This window comes from Chenopodium quinoa, unplaced genomic scaffold (assembly GCF_001683475.1).
Source record: "Chenopodium quinoa cultivar QQ74 unplaced genomic scaffold, ASM168347v1, whole genome shotgun sequence".
NCBI lineage: Eukaryota > Viridiplantae > Streptophyta > Magnoliopsida > Caryophyllales > Amaranthaceae > Chenopodium > Chenopodium quinoa.
Window position 1 is genome coordinate 199,133 of NW_018742987.1, and position 17,056 is coordinate 216,188.

The 17,056-nt window shown below is 34.6% G+C and overlaps 1 protein-coding gene across 1 annotated transcript; it reads left to right on the top strand.

The window, feature by feature from the left end:
• The first annotated feature begins 2,717 nt into the window (after positions 1-2,717).
• Positions 2,718-13,651, top strand: LOC110729522 (ABC transporter C family member 10-like). Its single transcript, XM_021909256.1, has 13 exons — positions 2,718-3,112; positions 3,280-3,372; positions 7,300-9,390; positions 9,485-9,805; positions 9,891-9,977; positions 10,551-11,153; positions 11,270-11,434; positions 11,870-12,164; positions 12,252-12,466; positions 12,543-12,848; positions 12,942-13,005; positions 13,101-13,340; positions 13,509-13,651. The coding sequence occupies exons 3-13, from the start codon at positions 7,330-7,332 to the stop codon at positions 13,622-13,624; spliced, it is 4,473 nt and encodes a 1,490-aa protein (XP_021764948.1). The 5' UTR covers positions 2,718-3,112; positions 3,280-3,372; positions 7,300-7,329; the 3' UTR covers positions 13,625-13,651.
• The last annotated feature ends 3,405 nt before the right edge of the window (positions 13,652-17,056 follow it).

Below are 17,056 nucleotides of genomic sequence, written 5' to 3' on the forward strand. Positions count from 1 at the left end.
ACTTGATCACATGGAATCCCCGGTCCGTGTATACCACACCAAGTAAGTGTCTCTTCTCTTCAGCTTAATTTCAGTTCAGCTTCAATCAGTTCAATTCCTAATTTTCTTTACAAGCTTATAAAATATTTATTTCATTTCAATTTAGTTAAGTTTTGTTCAATATTGCAGAACAAGCCCTAAGTAACCACTAGCACATAGAAGAATTAAAAGAAATACTTAATCCATTTTTAACAATCTGTGGTCGCTTAGGTAATAAGTTATTATAAGGCAATACCATTTACGCGAGGTTAGATAGAAGGTTTAAATGTCGTAATTACACTACAAGAAAATAACCTTTTCGTAGCGATTATTTTAACCTTTAGTATCGATTGTAATTGCAACAAAAAACTTTCCCAACGAATGGTCATTCGATACAATATCTCCCGTTGCCTTAGCCTTTAGTAGTGGTTTTCAATATCGCAGGGGTTGGCCTCAATAATCGATACGAAAAACTACATCCAATCGTGGTGATTATTGTAGCGATTACAATCGCTATAAATGTTCAACTCATTTTCTTCAAAAAAAAAAAACATGCGTATGATCTTTACAAGATTCGAACATGCAACCTCAAACTCTTATATTAAATGTTTCACCAATAAGCTATGACATATTTTATGTATTCTTTTTCAAATAATATTTATATATCTAGTGTTGAAAAGGCTTTTCGTATCGATTTTTAGGATTTAGTGGCGATTGTAAATGATACGATTTCTCAAAATTATATAAATGTGTAAAAATAGTGTGGATATGTATTATTATGCTTTTCGTATCGATTTTAGATGGGAAAACCATGGCGATTGTAAAAATGATACGACATCCTTAATTATTTCACAAACATACTTACATATTGTAGCGAATGAACAATCGCTACGAAATAATCGCTACGAAAAGTGATTTTTCTTGTAGTGTTATAATTTCATTTATGTTAATTATAGGGAACAATTCACAAAGATTGATGATACGAACAAAATCATTTTTTTTTTTTGAAATGGTACACACCTCACAAAGTATACTATGCTCGAGGTTTTAGCCTAGTGATTAAGACTCAGGGTCTGCATACCATAGTTCACAAGTTCAAGTTCTCTATCCCATTTGTAATTTGTATTACGCTTATGGCTCATTTGAAAAAAAAAAAAAAAAAAAACGAAGTATATATATATCATTATGACAACATCCATATATACATGGAATTCGATACTTGAATCATAAAGCATCAGCTTGTTAGCATCGAGTTGTTCTAAACGAAGAATGTAGGAATGTTTGGCAAATGAATTAGATGGTGGCAAAATACATAACTTGGATGATTAAGAACTTGTGGTTATTAGATGAATATGGTCAAATTGTAGCAAAATTCATACCCGACATCCTGTATCCAAAAAGCATAAAAATCGCACAAAAAAGCATGGAGCAAAGGTGGATCTTGCCCATTTCAAGTTCTCTTTTAGTCCTTTCCAAGTCTCCATCAACTTTCTAAGGGCAAGGTTATAAAAGTAACAATAATGATACAATAATACTTATACGTAGTACAAAGTATATGTTAATTGATTAGTTTTTCATGTATTTCCTTCCTTATTTCAATATTGCACCACTAGTCTTTAAAAGAAATTTTACATATATTGCTCTATTTATCTTAAAAAAAAAATATGCTTCTTTTGTTTTTTATTAGATGTAGTATTTTTGAAATTGCGAACTGCTATGCAATTTATGAAGTAGAGAGAGATAAATAGAAAAAATAATGAGAGTCCGTGTGATATGAAAAAGGTAGAGAGAATTTATTGACTAAAAGGGAAAGTGATGTATCTAAATTAAAATTTTCACATATAGAAAGTGATGCATCTAATAAAAAAACATGCAATTTTAAAAGAATGGAGGGAATATACAACGTTTATGATTTTTTTTTTAATAATTCATCAAGATTTATTTATTGAAATGAGAGTTTACCTTTCATTATAGACCACAATAATATTGAGAATTGGATGTACCTCTACAATCATTTTCTTAAATTAGATCTAGACAAGAACTCCCTAATACATTATCAAAATTTTAGATTATAAATTCCCGATCAATTGTTATTTACTATTTACAGTAAAGTGGATAATACAACGATTTAAACCAGAACAAAGTGTCCTATCTAGTGCAAGTCGGTAAGGAACAATTTGCACACATACACATGCATATAAAAATCAATACGTCAACCTTTTACATTTATACCGTTTTACAATCACACCTTAAAATCACAGTAATTCCGTCCATTTTTACCTCAAAATCAATGTCAATACAATTATTAATCACGACATGATCGATCCCAAAATCTCATCATTAATCAAACGATCGATGATACGACGTTATACCAACATACTCTTATTACCTCCGAACCTTCAATACTCAATCTCTACACACACCACATACTCCTCAACTAAGAGTTTTACATAGAATCAACAACTCAAAATCAAAATAAAAACAACACAAAAATCATTCAATATGCTAAGCAAGGACCTTCAAATTAATTTTGACATCGAATCAATAGGTCCACTCTTCATAAAGAGACTCATGCATTTATCACAAAACGACAAAAAACCCTAAATAATTCAATCAAAATCGTTGAAAAAGTTATTCTTTCAAAATCGGGTAAGTACGTTGGAGTATAAATCAAAGAGAGAAGGGCAGACCAACTACAGTAGCCTTCAACGTTGCCCTAATTATCTCCACAAATTTTTACTTCTAAATCATTTTTATTTATTTTCTTAAACTATACATTATTATTAACGTTCCTATTTCATCAAATAGTGGCGTGGAGTAACTATACTCCCACACTAATATTGAAGAAACTTTACGTCTTTTATTTTCTCTTTAAAGCCGATTTTAATACCGAGATTCTCATGATCTTATATGGTACTCCCTACTCCGTATATAATTATAGAAAAAATCGAATATTATTTTTATTGAAAAGAATCTAATGAAGGACATTCATATCGTCCTACTAGATTTCTTGTTTCTTTGTAATACTAGTACATAAATATCAAAATTCCATCGTGCAAAGTGTGCACGCCGTGTATATATCCTTCATTTTCAAGTAAGTTTCGATTTTGCATTATTTTTCTAATTAATTTTGCCGAACATGTTCATATAGTGATTTTTATGTTATGTTTCTCCTCGAGATGGTTCTCAACTTTTCGTAATTATTATTTAGTACATAATTATAAATGTGCATGTTTAACATATAGATCTTATACATTCTAGCAGGAGGAGGAACAACTACTCTTACACTACACTACGTACACAGCTTAGTATCATCACCAGTTGACTACGAGTAACGATCCAAGGCTTAAAACGGTACGCTTGTTTCTAAGTTTATGCGAAGTATGGAGTATATTTTAAGCTTCACTTTTAAATCTAGAGATTAATACTATGTTTTTATGTTCATTAACATAGTTCGATCATATAATAAAATTTGTTTTTTAATGATTCGAGACCCTATTTTTAAGGATTCTAATTGTTATTTCTTTTTAAACCATGACAAAAAGAATAAGAGGCTTTAATGGTTTGGTTCAGCTGAAAGGGGAGGTTTCGAAGAATTATAAAGTGAATAAAAATGGAGTAATTGTTCTTTCATTCATTAATGATATACTCACTGTATGTATAATGTTTATCCTCCTTTTGACACTAGTATAATTGGAGTATTATAGTACTCCCCCCGTCCCTAAATTACATTCCTACTTCTAGAGAAGTAGAGAAGTAGGAATGTAATTTAGGGACGGAGGGAATAGTACTATAGTATTATAATGAAATATACTTTTTATAACGATGATTAACATGTGTATGGTCCAGAATGAATATGTAATTATGTATTAAGGTATACAATGACGTTACTTAACAACAAACCCCTTTAAAAAGTATTAGAATTTAATACGTACTCTTGAATTAGCTCTAAAAGTCTTTTGTTTTGACTTATTTAGTGAAAGTATCACTGTTTGTGTTTGTAAAAAACTAAAATAAAAAAAAGGTTTTTAATTGGGTCTTGTTGGTATGTATAATTAAATTGAGTGGATATATAAAATCCTAGATCCGTCAATGACTAAACAACCAAAGCCATAAAGTAATACTCGGCAGCCCTAAAATATGTGGCGCAAAGCGTTAAAAACTTGGAGAAAGAAGAATATGTAATAGTGTTGGGAGTTTCGACAATAAATACATGAAGATAGGTAAAACCATCTATCCTCTGCCGATCTATCACATCTACTCGATTTGAAAGCAATTATTGAATGAAAGGGAGAGTCTTGCCCATTTTCTGTCTTTAGTTATTTAATCAACCCTCAGTTTACCACATTACCCCCGAAAAATATGGAGGAGGCTGGAAAATAGAAAATAGAAACATGACGATTAATTGTTATGGTTCAGACAGGTGTCAAAAGCACACCCGACTCGACCCGATCCGAAACCGATTCGAAAAATATCCAATTCAAATTTGAACTCGCGTGAATATACAATTTAGTATGACTTAACTTTAAAAACTTACCCGATCCGATCCGACCATATCAGACCCATTTATCCGAATTTACACCCTTTTTGGTTCTCCCTTAATTTGATATTTCCTCTGTATTTAATAGCAACATGACCAAATGGATGAGCTAGCACAAATTTTTAAGAGCGAAAGGTCGCAGTTTGTGACATACAAAAAAGTCTTATGTGGCTATTCTAATTAATGATATGTCGAGTAAAGATGAGGAAGTAGCGGGTAAGAAAGTGGAAAAAAAAAAAAAATTATCAATACTATTATACTGTTGTAATTAACTAATTACACACTAGGAAGTTAGAAAATTATCATTTACACACTAGGAGTAGCATAAATGATACCCAAAAATTATTCCTGAATGAAAAAACAGTAATTTGTTATTATTATTTTTTTATTTTTTTTTTATTTTATTTTTTTATTTTTTTTATAAACAATTCCCAACTAAAATTAGAAAATTAATTTATGTGGTGGTTTCAAATTTATATGGTGATGATGAGTTTTTTGTGTTTAGTAAATTGTATCCAATTACTTTAATGATTTTAAAGTATATGATCTTTGACTAAACAGTTGTTATTAGTTGCAACGTAGCTGATTCAACTATTTGTAGTTGTTTTCTTACTAATTAATTGAAGTCCTATTTTCACCCTTAAAAAAAAGTAGCTGATTCAACTATGACAACAATTCTGTGTCACACTCACATGAGTCACATCTCAATCATGCAAGCTTACACTTAAGCAAGAATCAACCAATTTACTCAAGGGGTTACTAGAGGGATTAATAATACCAAATTTAACCCAGATCCAATCAAAACAGCAACAACACTAGTAGTAACGCAAGTAATAGTAGCGTCCCTTGCTCCTCGCACCACTTCTCACCGCATCGCAGCCAAGGGTCGGTGGTTTTGCGTCGACGAGTTGAACAAGCAGCACTCTTACAATTTGCGGCTTAATTGCTTAAATTCGAACAATAAAGAATGAAGTTGAAAGAACCCTAAAAATTGGGGAAAATCCAAGAATCGAGAAATCGATCAATCCAATTTGTTTTGAATAAAATCAGTATGAACATAAGAGTCAAAATTGACCGAATAATTAAAATTGGCTCAAAAAATGAATTCAATTGATGATAATCTCAGCAATTCGAGAAGAAAAGAGGAAAGAGAAATAGGAGAGAGAGAAGAGAGATTGTGACTGGCCACACCAGCCACATATGAAACTTTGTCAAAACCGATTGACAATGTAAACGTGACCTGTTATAAAGATTAATACTTAGGTCTGTTCTCTTACGTTGAAATTCAATTCAGTTCAGCTCAGCTCATTTCAGTTCAGTTTAGTTCAGTTCCGCTCCGCTCCTAATTTCCTTCTCTTATAAAATATTCATTTTAGTTCAGTTCAGTTCGGTTTAGTTTAGTTCAGTTCAGTTCAGCTCAATTCAATTCAGTTCATTTCAGATCAGTTCAGTTCAATTCAGCTCAGCTGAGTTCAATCAATGAGAACAGGCCCTTAGGACCCCTAATAGAAAATAATTGCTCAAGTTATTGTTACATGATTAGTTTTTTTTAGTTGAACGAAAAAAAATTACATTTTAGATCATCACTTTTGACACCTAAGTTGCAGTAAAAAGTGTACTTTATGGCGTACATGATTAATAATTGACAGGAACATGAGGTTATTCCTTAGTCCCATCACTCCCATGACAAATTAATACGTACATGCTACATCAGGTAATGAGGTAACACATTGTTCACACAATTATAGTAAATGAAACGTTTATTTCACGAATCCTATCAATTTTCTTACCTACGGAATTGTGTTGATTTTTCCGCAAATTGTTGGCAAAAATTGTATGAACCATCTCCTTCGTAGGTTGTACACTTGTACACGATAATAGGATAATATAACAAATATAATACTACCTCCGTTACAGATTATGTGCAACGATTAATATATATTTAATGCATTACAAAATCTAATGAAATAAGGAATCCTACTACTGTTCAAAAAAATTTTATTATTTTTTTGAAACAAATGTCACTTGTAGCACTTGCACCCTAAATAGAGGGGAAAAAAACATTATTTGGGAAATTGGGAGACATCACACGAAATATAGTGTATTATGTGTCAAACGGACTTATATACTCCGTAATGTATTATAAGGTGATGTATGCTCTCAAATATTTATTCTACATATTAAATTCTTTACACTTCCTCTGTTTTCTTTTGTTTGTAAGTTTACAACACACTTTTTTTGTTTCACGCACTTTGAGAAGGAACAAATTAATCTAAATAATTTATACACGTAGTACTTTACTCTTCTCTATTCTCGATTTTAATCAAGTCGCTCATTTACCTGATCTAATTAACTCCTAAAATAGCGTGTCCAAAGGCTGACAAATAAAAGAAAGCAGCGAAAGTATATCGTATAGTAAGTCGGCAACTACCTAGAACTTGGTGGCAGATTTGAAATAAATCAGCTGTTAGTAGTATTAAAGAATGACCTCGTTGTTTATATCCTACTAATTTTATAAGTTACATAAAATTCAGTACAACTTTCTTCAAAATGTCACGTCTTTTCTGTATACTTCAAGAATAAAAATATTGACTTTGTATTTGTTTTCCAAACTAATCACATTGCAAAAAGTTTTTGCTCTTTCATATTTGTTGATCATTCTATCTTTTAATGAAGATTATAGTATGATCAAAATGTTAAGTTCTATTATCTGATAAGTTTGTACCTGTATTTTGATGCAGAATCTGTAGATAAAAAAGAAAGGCTGAAAAATGATGATGGAAGATCTCTGGAATACATTTTGTGGGCAAAATACTTGTTCAAATATCAATACTACTTGTGTTCCTCAATTAGAGTTTGTTACTCATCCTTCTTCATGTATGAATCATGCCTTTATCATTTGTTTTGATGTCCTGCTTCTAGCAGTGCTCTTATTCAACATGATTACAAACATATCCTCTAAGAGAGTCGAGCTACCGCCTCGTTTTAGACGTGTTTCAGCCTTGCAGAAATCATCAGCTGTTTATAATGGTTGTTTGGGACTAGTTTACATAGGTTTAGGAAGTTGGATTTTGGAGGAGAAGTTGAGAAATGGTCATTCTGCATCACCAATTCATTGGTGGGTTTTGTATTTTTTTCAAGGATTTACGTGGGTGTCGGTTGGATTATCAGCTAGTCTTAAAGGGGAGTGCTTCTCTAGAGTCTCATTGAAAATCTTGTCAATCTTTGCTTTCATTTCTGCTGGGAGTTTTTCCTTGATCGCGATTTTTGCTGCCATAGTTGATCATGAAACAACAGTTAAGGTGGCCTTGGATATCCTGACTTTCCTAGGAGTAACTTTGTTGTTGGTATGTACTTACAAGGGGTACGGTTCGTACGAAGATGAAGATACTAGAGAGAGTGACTGTGGAAGTACCCTTTATACTCCTCTGAACGGCGAGGCTAATGGCAGCTGTAAAAATGATGCAGCAGACAAAGTTTCTCTATTTGCTAAAGCAGGGTTGTTAAGTAGGTTGACATTCTGGTGGTTGAATCCCTTGATGACATTAGGTAAGGAGAAGACTCTAGAAGAAGAGGACATTCCCAAATTACGAGATGCAGACAGAGCGGAAGCCTGTTACTTGCAGTTCATGGATCAGTTTAGTAAACAGAAAATGGATGAACCATCCTCACAGCCCTCATTGCTATGGACTATTGTCGCATGCCATCGTACTGATATACTGATTTCTGGGTTCTTTGCCCTTCTGAAGATACTTACCCTATCTGCTGGACCTCTTCTGCTGAATGCCTTCATTGAGGTTGCAGAGGGCAAAGAGGCTTTTAAAAATGAAGGGTATGTTCTGGCCATTGCACTCTTCATTGCAAAGACCTTGGAATCTCTGTCACAGAGACAGTGGTATTTTCGAAGCAGATTGATTGGCCTTAGAGTGAGGTCCTTGCTTACTGCAGCAATCTACAAGAAGCAGCTAAGATTGTCAAATGCTGCAAGGATAAAGTATTCTGGTGGAGAGATAATGAATTATGTCACTGTTGATGCCTACCGGATTGGCGAGTTTCCTTTCTGGCTTCATCAGACTTGGACTACAAGCCTTCAACTTTGCATTGCTCTATGTATTCTAGTTCATGCAGTGGGACTTGCTACACTTGCAGCACTAACAATGATTGTGATAACCGTGTTCTGTAACGCCCCCCTTGCAAAATTACAGCATAAGTTTCAAAGTAAGCTTATGGCTGAACAAGATTCAAGGCTGAAGGCTTGTTCTGAGGCTCTTGTAAACATGAAGGTTCTGAAATTGTATGCATGGGAGAATTACTTCAAGGATAAGATAGAGCGCTTTAGGGAAGTGGAACTTAAGTGGTTAAAGGCATTGCATTTGTGGAGAGCATATAATGGTTTTCTCTTTTGGTCATCCCCAGTTCTAGTCTCTGCTGCCACATTTGGAGCTTGTTATTTCCTCAGTGTTCCTCTACATGCCAGCAATGTATTTACTTTTGTCGCAACATTGCGTCTTGTGCAAGACCCTATCAGAGCTACCCCTGATGTTATCAGTGTGGTGATTCAAGCAAGGGTTGCCTTTACACGTATTGCAGAGTTTCTTGAAGCACCAGAGCTTCAGACTGAAAATTCCAAGAAGAAAAGCAATGCCCAACACGCCATTTTGATGAGGTCTGCGAATCTTTCCTGGGACATGAATCCATCAAAACCAACACTACGAAACATGAATCTAGAAGTTCGACCTGGTGAAAAGGTTGCTATATGTGGAGAAGTTGGCTCAGGCAAATCAACATTACTAGCAGCAATTCTTAAAGAAGTACCATTGATGGAGGGAACTGTAAGTTTTCAAATCAATCCCCGTACTAGTACAACTGTTGGGCACATGATTGTGCTTTTAGCTTTATATTCTTTAAATTGGTTTGGTCTTTCAGGTAGAAGTTTATGGGAGGATCGCTTATGTATCCCAGACAGCATGGATCCAAACAGGGACAATACGTGACAATATTCTCTTTGGGTCTGCCATGAATGAGCCAAGGTACCAAGAAACTATTCGGAGGTGTTCATTGGTGAAAGACCTTGAGCTTCTTCCATTTGGTGACTTGACAGAAATAGGGGAAAGAGGAGTAAATCTAAGCGGAGGCCAGAAACAAAGAATCCAACTTGCTCGTGCATTATACCAAGACGCTGACATATATCTTTTAGATGATCCATTCAGTGCTGTTGATGCACATACTGCAACTAGCCTCTTCAATGTAACTTCTTCACCCTAAAAATGTAATTTTCTGTTTCTTTAGTCCTAGCATAAACTGATAATTATGTCTTCTAAAATTGTGGCAGGAATATATTATGGAAGCACTTTCCGAAAAGACTGTCTTACTTGTGACACATCAAGTTGATTTTCTTCCGGCATTTCATTGCTGTTTGGTGAGTCAACTACTACTCTCCTGATGTTCAGTGCAGCTTTCTTCTTGAAATAAATCTTAGAATTTTCATCACCCAAAAGACGTCTTGCTTCAGTATAACAGATTGTAGGAGCCTTTCATTAACTTGGTTTAAACCTATAAGGCTATAACTCTATTGCACACCCATGGCCCATAAAAGTAGTCCGAGGTGCTCTGTATTCAGAAATTAAAGAAGTTTGGATCAATTTTCTTGGGTGTTGTCAGTTGTCATCTCAATTATCTTGAGCTTCCCCAAGGCTCGACAGATCTATCAGATATTGCCAGTCATCAGTATCAACAATTCACAGTTTCTATCTTCTATTTAGATGTCAACTGCTATCCTCATCTTCTAAGCTCGGGCTAGATAAGAATTAGTTTTAGCACGAAGATTAAGGATATAGATTTAAAATTGAATGAGTAGATGAGAGTGAAAAAAATGGGTAAAAGTAAAATGTTTAAGTTCGGACATCCTTTATTGATAAAAACCTTGAGGTAGGATGGAAAGAGCACTTGTTATTTGATAAATCATGTTCTAATGAAAAATTGTTGTTTGCAGCTGATGTCAGATGGGGAGATCCTAAAATCAGGCCCTTATCACCAATTATTGGATTCAAGTCAGGAATTTTTGGATTTGGTAAATGCACACAAAGAGACTGCTGGAGCTGAAAGGCCATCGGAGGTTAAGACATCTGAAACCGAAAGACAAAGCTATACAGCAAAGGAGATCAAGAAGATCAAGAAAACTGATATTGAGAAACAACATGTACCACCTGAAGGGGATCAATTGATTAAACAGGAAGAAAGAGAAACAGGAGACACTGGCCTTAAGCCATACTTACTATACCTTAATCAGAACAAGGGCTACTTGTACCTTTCTATTGCAGCTATATGTCATATGATCTTTGTTACAGGCCAGATATTACAGAACTCTTGGATGGCCACCAGTGTTGATAATCCTCAAGTCAGCACTTTGAAATTGATTGTGGTTTACCTCATCATTGGAGCCTCCTCGACATTCTTTTTACTAATTAGATCTCTGGCTGCTGTTGCATTGGGCTTAAAAGCATCGAAATCTTTTTTTTCACAGTTGATGAGTTCTCTCTTTCGTGCTCCAATGTCTTTCTATGACTCTACACCCCTTGGACGGATACTAAGTCGGGTGAGCATTAAGTTGTCATGAAATTTTTCAAGAATTTGATGCATGCTGGTCTGGTAGGGTATTTCAGAACTAATGTTATGGGGCTTCCTTTCTTCTTTTGCACCCTTAATCTGCAGGTCTCTTCTGATTTGAGCATTGTTGACATTGATGTTCCTATAAGCCTTCTCTTATCCATGGCGGTCACTATGAATGCATATGCCAATCTAGGAGTGCTAGCTGTTATCACTTGGCAAGTATTGTTTGTCTCCATACCTGTGATCTACATGTTAGTACAATTGCAGGTAAACAGAGAAATATTTGTACAGCTTTACCACTACATAACTTCTGCCTCCAAAAGAGTTGTATGTTGAGAAGAAAAACAAGAAAGTTCACAAATAGTTTATTATATCTCGTCATGGACTAAGATTCGTCATTTATAATGACACAGCTAGTGCAGGACTATTAATCAATCCCGACACATAGTAGTACCATTGAGCAGTAGCTGCTCTATTTCACCTGAAGGTCCATGGTTTCAAATTCTGAACTAAATTCAACCAAAAAAATAAAGAATATAATCTGACTTCTCGATCTACATCTAAGTTAATAGAAAGAAATAAGACAGATTAGGAACCTATCATAGTTTTTTTTTTTTTTTTTTTTTTTAATTTTTTTTTTTAATTAAATAAACACTCTTTTATGAGAATTATGACCTAATTTTCCATAAAATTTGTCAACAGAAATACTATTTTGCGACAGCAAAAGAGTTGATGAGAATCAATGGTACAACAAAGTCTTTTGTTGCAAACCATTTAGCTGAATCTATAGCTGGAGCCATAACAATCAGAGCTTTCAAGGAGGAAGAAAGGTTCTTCTCTAAGAGTCTTGATATTATTGATACAAATGCAAGCCCATTCTTCCACAATTTTGCAGCTAATGAATGGCTGATTCAGAGGCTTGAGACCCTCTGTGCCATTGTTCTCGCAGCAGCAGCCTTGTGCATGGTTTTGCTTCCTCCTGGAACTTTTAGTTCTGGTAATATTTCTCTCTCTCTCTCTCTCTCTCTCTTGCCTTTTGGGAGTAGATAAAATCTTCATTGCAATAATACAACAAACAATGCAGGGGTAATTGGAATGGCACTATCTTATGGTCTTTCGCTAAATATGAGCATGGTATACGCGATCCAAAATCAGTGCACATTAGCCAACTATATCATTTGTGTGGAGAGGCTAGAACAATACACCCATATACCTAGTGAAGCTCCAGAAGTCATTGAAGGCAGCCGCCCCCCAGAAAACTGGCCTTTAGTTGGTAAAGTGGAGATAAGCAATTTACAGGTAAGTTTTAGTGCACTGGGATTCATATTTGACAGATTTTAGACAGATAACATTATAAAATTTTGATGTCTTGCAGATAAGATATAGACCAGATTCACCACTGGTTCTTAAAGGAATCAGTTGCACATTTGAAGGGGGAGACAAAATTGGTATTGTTGGCAGGACTGGCAGTGGGAAGACAACCTTAATTGGGGCATTGTTTCGGTTGGTGGAACCAGTTGCAGGGAAGATGGTAGTTGACGGTATTGATATATGTTCAATAGGACTTCACGACCTAAGGTCACGTTTTGGAATCATCCCTCAAGACCCTACTCTCTTCAATGGCTCCGTAAGATTCAATTTGGATCCATTGTGCCAGCATAAAGATGAACAAATTTGGGAGGTAAAGCTTTTTATCAGGAATTAAATTTTCAATATATTGTGCAAACATGGAATCTTCTGGATGCTGATGCACCCCCCTCATATTCTTGTAAAGGTGCTCGAGAAATGCCAACTCAAAGAGGCAGTACAAGAGAAAGATCAGGGACTAGACTCCTTAGGTAAAATAAAATCCTTATTCTGGAATTTGATATGAAATAGTGAATCTGACATACAAAGCCAATATGTACTAATTAAATATTGTATTTCCTATCAGTTGTGGAGGATGGAGCAAACTGGAGCATGGGACAGCGACAACTATTTTGCCTAGGGCGTGCTTTATTGAGAAGAAGCAGGGTATTGGTGCTTGATGAAGCAACAGCATCAATAGACAATACAACTGACATGATTTTGCAGAAAACAATAAGAACGGAATTTGCAGATTGCACTGTGATAACAGTAGCACACAGGATACCAACCGTAATGGATTGCACAAAGGTTCTTTCCATTAGCGATGGTGAGTTTTAAAATTTTCTGTGCCATGCGTTAGTGACCATTTTTATTGAAACTAAAGAAAGAGTTGTAGAATTCAGAATTTCAGAGCAGATTTGACAATTAGAGTTCACAAAATTAAGGCAAAAGTGCTACAGAATGTGTACTGATAGAATATAATGTGATGTTGCAGGAAAATTGGTGGAATATGATGACCCTATGATGCTAATGAAGAAGGAAGGTTCACTATTTGGACAGCTTGTGAAGGAATATTGGTCTCATTTCCAATCTGCAGACCAGTCACATTAAGCTAAAGGCAGCAGCAGCACAATAGTTCATTTACTACTTTCATTCTGAATCATAGTTCCACATTTATTTTGGCCAAAAAATAAATTTAGCCAAACTTAAATATTTAAATCTTGTACATATTTCAGTTAGGTACATGCCAAGATTGGAATTCTTAGAGATCAAGCTCCTGTTTGGCTAAAATTTTCCCCTGCTTCATGCTTATGTAGTTATGTTAAGGATTGCCATTTTAGAAATGTTTATACCTAGTGCAGACTATTCACGATTTTAGCATTTAAGAGGAAAATTATAATGTGAAAATTTTTGCACCTTATCAAATTTGATTAATATTTGTACCTTTTTGATAATCAAGTTTGATATCATTTCCTAAACTTTATAAGTATTATACTATTAAGGTGACCACACTAATCACTACAAGGCCGGGTGAAAGCTAGACTCTTTCTGTTCAATACAAGGATAGGCTATTGATTCAGAGCAGATGGCTCGTGGGTGTAAAATGTGACTAGAGTCACTACACAGGCATCTGCTGCTCTTATGCATTAGCTTACAAAATGGGAAAAAAAAGGCCTACACTAGAGACAATCTATATGGTGGCTTTTGGTGTGGTCATGAATACTTTGCTAGAGATCAAACATTACAATTATAAACCCTACCCTGAAGTCCTGAACCAGCCCCACCTGCTATTAGAAAGTTACCAGGAGGCCATCCTAAAAAAGGAGCCTGGCAAGAAAGAACTCACCCTTTAACATAAGAGAATGCATAAGCCCAACAAGTGCAGAAGCTGTATGGCCATAATAAGAAAACTAATAAGAACGCATCCCTTTCACCAAAGAAAATAAAGACAAAGGTGGAAAACCTAGATCAAATGAGAATGTAAAAAAAAAAAAAAAAAAAAAAAAAAAAATGGCCGAGGAAAGACAATGAAGACAAGTTGTAATATATTGTCATTTAGGTCTGTTGATAACTTCATATCCAAAAAAACAAAAGAAAAAAAATAAAAAATAAAGATGTGCCAAAACTACACAAGCAGAAGCAGTGCCAGTGGCACCACCAACCAAGATGAAACTACAAATTGAGCCAATTTGCTAGCTTTAATGTGGCAGCATGTGTGATTTCTGGTGAAGAAGGATTCAACCTTGGAGAAAATGTTAGAGTTCAAACATGATGCTTCACTTGCATATTATCAAAGAAAAAAAAAGAGGAAACTTAACTAAAAGTCAATTTGGAAGCCTTAAGAGTTGTTGCAGTTCAAGTCATTTATTTGCCATCAGAAATCTGGATTTGAAGTCTCAAATTAGAAAGTGTTATTTTACAGAATTTTATGATTCACCACATTCAAGTACCCTATTATAGCTTAATATACAAGTACTTCGTATATAATTTGTATTAAGATTACCAATATAATTAGTAGTTTGCACCTAATTTCAGGTGAAATATGATCTGCTTTTCACTATATGTGCTTAGCTACTGCATCTAATCATAGAACCTAACCTTAACTGATAATTTTGACACTTTTCTAGTCCATTCTTTCAGTGCAACATCAAAGTTCATAACGTCTTAGCCTATGTAGGAATTGAACCTACATCTTTTGTGCCAATGCACCCTGCTCTACCGTTTGAGCTAATAGGCTCGAAAACAATACTTCATATAATGGAGAAGGGTTTATAATTTTATAATGCAAATTATTCAAAGGTATTCTACGCCACAATAATTATCTTGAACACTACACATAAATAGGCCATCAAATAATAATAATAAGTCATACAGAAGAAGATCAACTGATCAAGTGACCATTATAGCCAAATGTGTTAGGAAGTCTAAACCCAAGCGCCTCCTATTAGTACTAATTAATGTGAACACTACCACTAAAGTCTAAATTCTAATTAGTACCAGTAATGAAGTGTGATGCTACTTAGTTAGGTACCAACTACGCCTAATTTATATCATTTGAGATTGTTTGTATCCAGAATTGACGCTAGCCATTAGGTACCAACTACGCACTAATTTATAACATTTGAGGTTGTTTCCATCCAAAATTGACGCAAGCCATTAATGATCTAGCCAACTTCCAAGAGTAATCACGATTAAATATTTACTTGCTTAGCTTAAATTCCAATACTTTTTGTATGATTGTCAGACCGTCTTATACAACTATACAAGAATGCCCAAATCAACCATAAATCCCTAATTCTACAATTGGCAGCACTCAGCAGTCTGCAGTCAGCACACAACAATCAAATTGCCGCCTACAAATCTACAATAATGTCGATTAAGAAATCAATACATAACACCAATTGCGGAGTATAATTTATAGTTGCCACAAAACCCTAAAAGATTGAAACTTGATTAAATTACCCTTCAAATTTTATCCAAAAACAAATTGAACAAACATGAATCTTTAATCACAAATTGAAAGTTTCCCAGATATAACAAAAAAATTTCAATGGTAGAGAAGAGAAGAAAATTGGGGTTACCTTCAAGATTGAGTTCGTCATGCCTAATTTAGTGGAGATTTTCCTTTAACATCCAAGCATTTGTACCAAAAGAACGGAGTTTCACCCAATTATTCTTGTAAAATAGAAAAATTTTTGGAAGAGAAAATAATTCCCTATTTGGCAGGCGGTTACTGCAAATGTTCGCGAGTTAGTAAAAGTGAAGAGAAAGGGAAATATCTTCACCCCAAATCCCCAATTACCAATTTACCATAGGCTGGAGTTGGAGTGTTAATTGAGGAGGGCAACTCGCTAGTACTCGAATTTGACTCGGTTAACACTCGGTCAAATTTCAACTTGAGTTGACTCGGTTAACACTCGGTCAAATTTCGACTTGAGTTTGCTCGTGCTCGTTCGAATCAGTTCAAAATTCGATAAGTGTACAAGAAATGAAATACTTTTCTATCTTTAAAACAAAAATTTACCTTGGCATATAATAACTTTAAAATAATAAATTAAAGTAGGAAAAATTTATATAAAGAGAACAAAATATCATCAACATATATGTGAAATTTAAGAGATCTAAACCTTTAAACGAGCAACTCGGGATCATCTCGGCTCGACTCAAAAATTAATGAGCAAGAGTCGAGCAACCCTTTACTCGTAATCGACTCGCTCGATTAGCACCCCTAGGTTGGAGGATTTGACCTTGTGAGTTGTGGGTAATATGAGCACAAGGTTATTGGCTTGGTATGATACGAGTATAGACGTATAGTCAATTAGTCATATTCTCAGGATTTAATTCTTATTATTTAGGTCACTTTAATGAAAGATATCCCTTTATCATTCTTCCACTCTCAAAGTGTATAATATAATCTAACTAGTAGAATCAAATTCACCTATACAAAGTTCAATAAAATAAATACTTAACTCTAGTTACACTAGACACTTTGATACAACAAATAAATAAATAAATACCATTAAAACAACAAATTTTATGGAC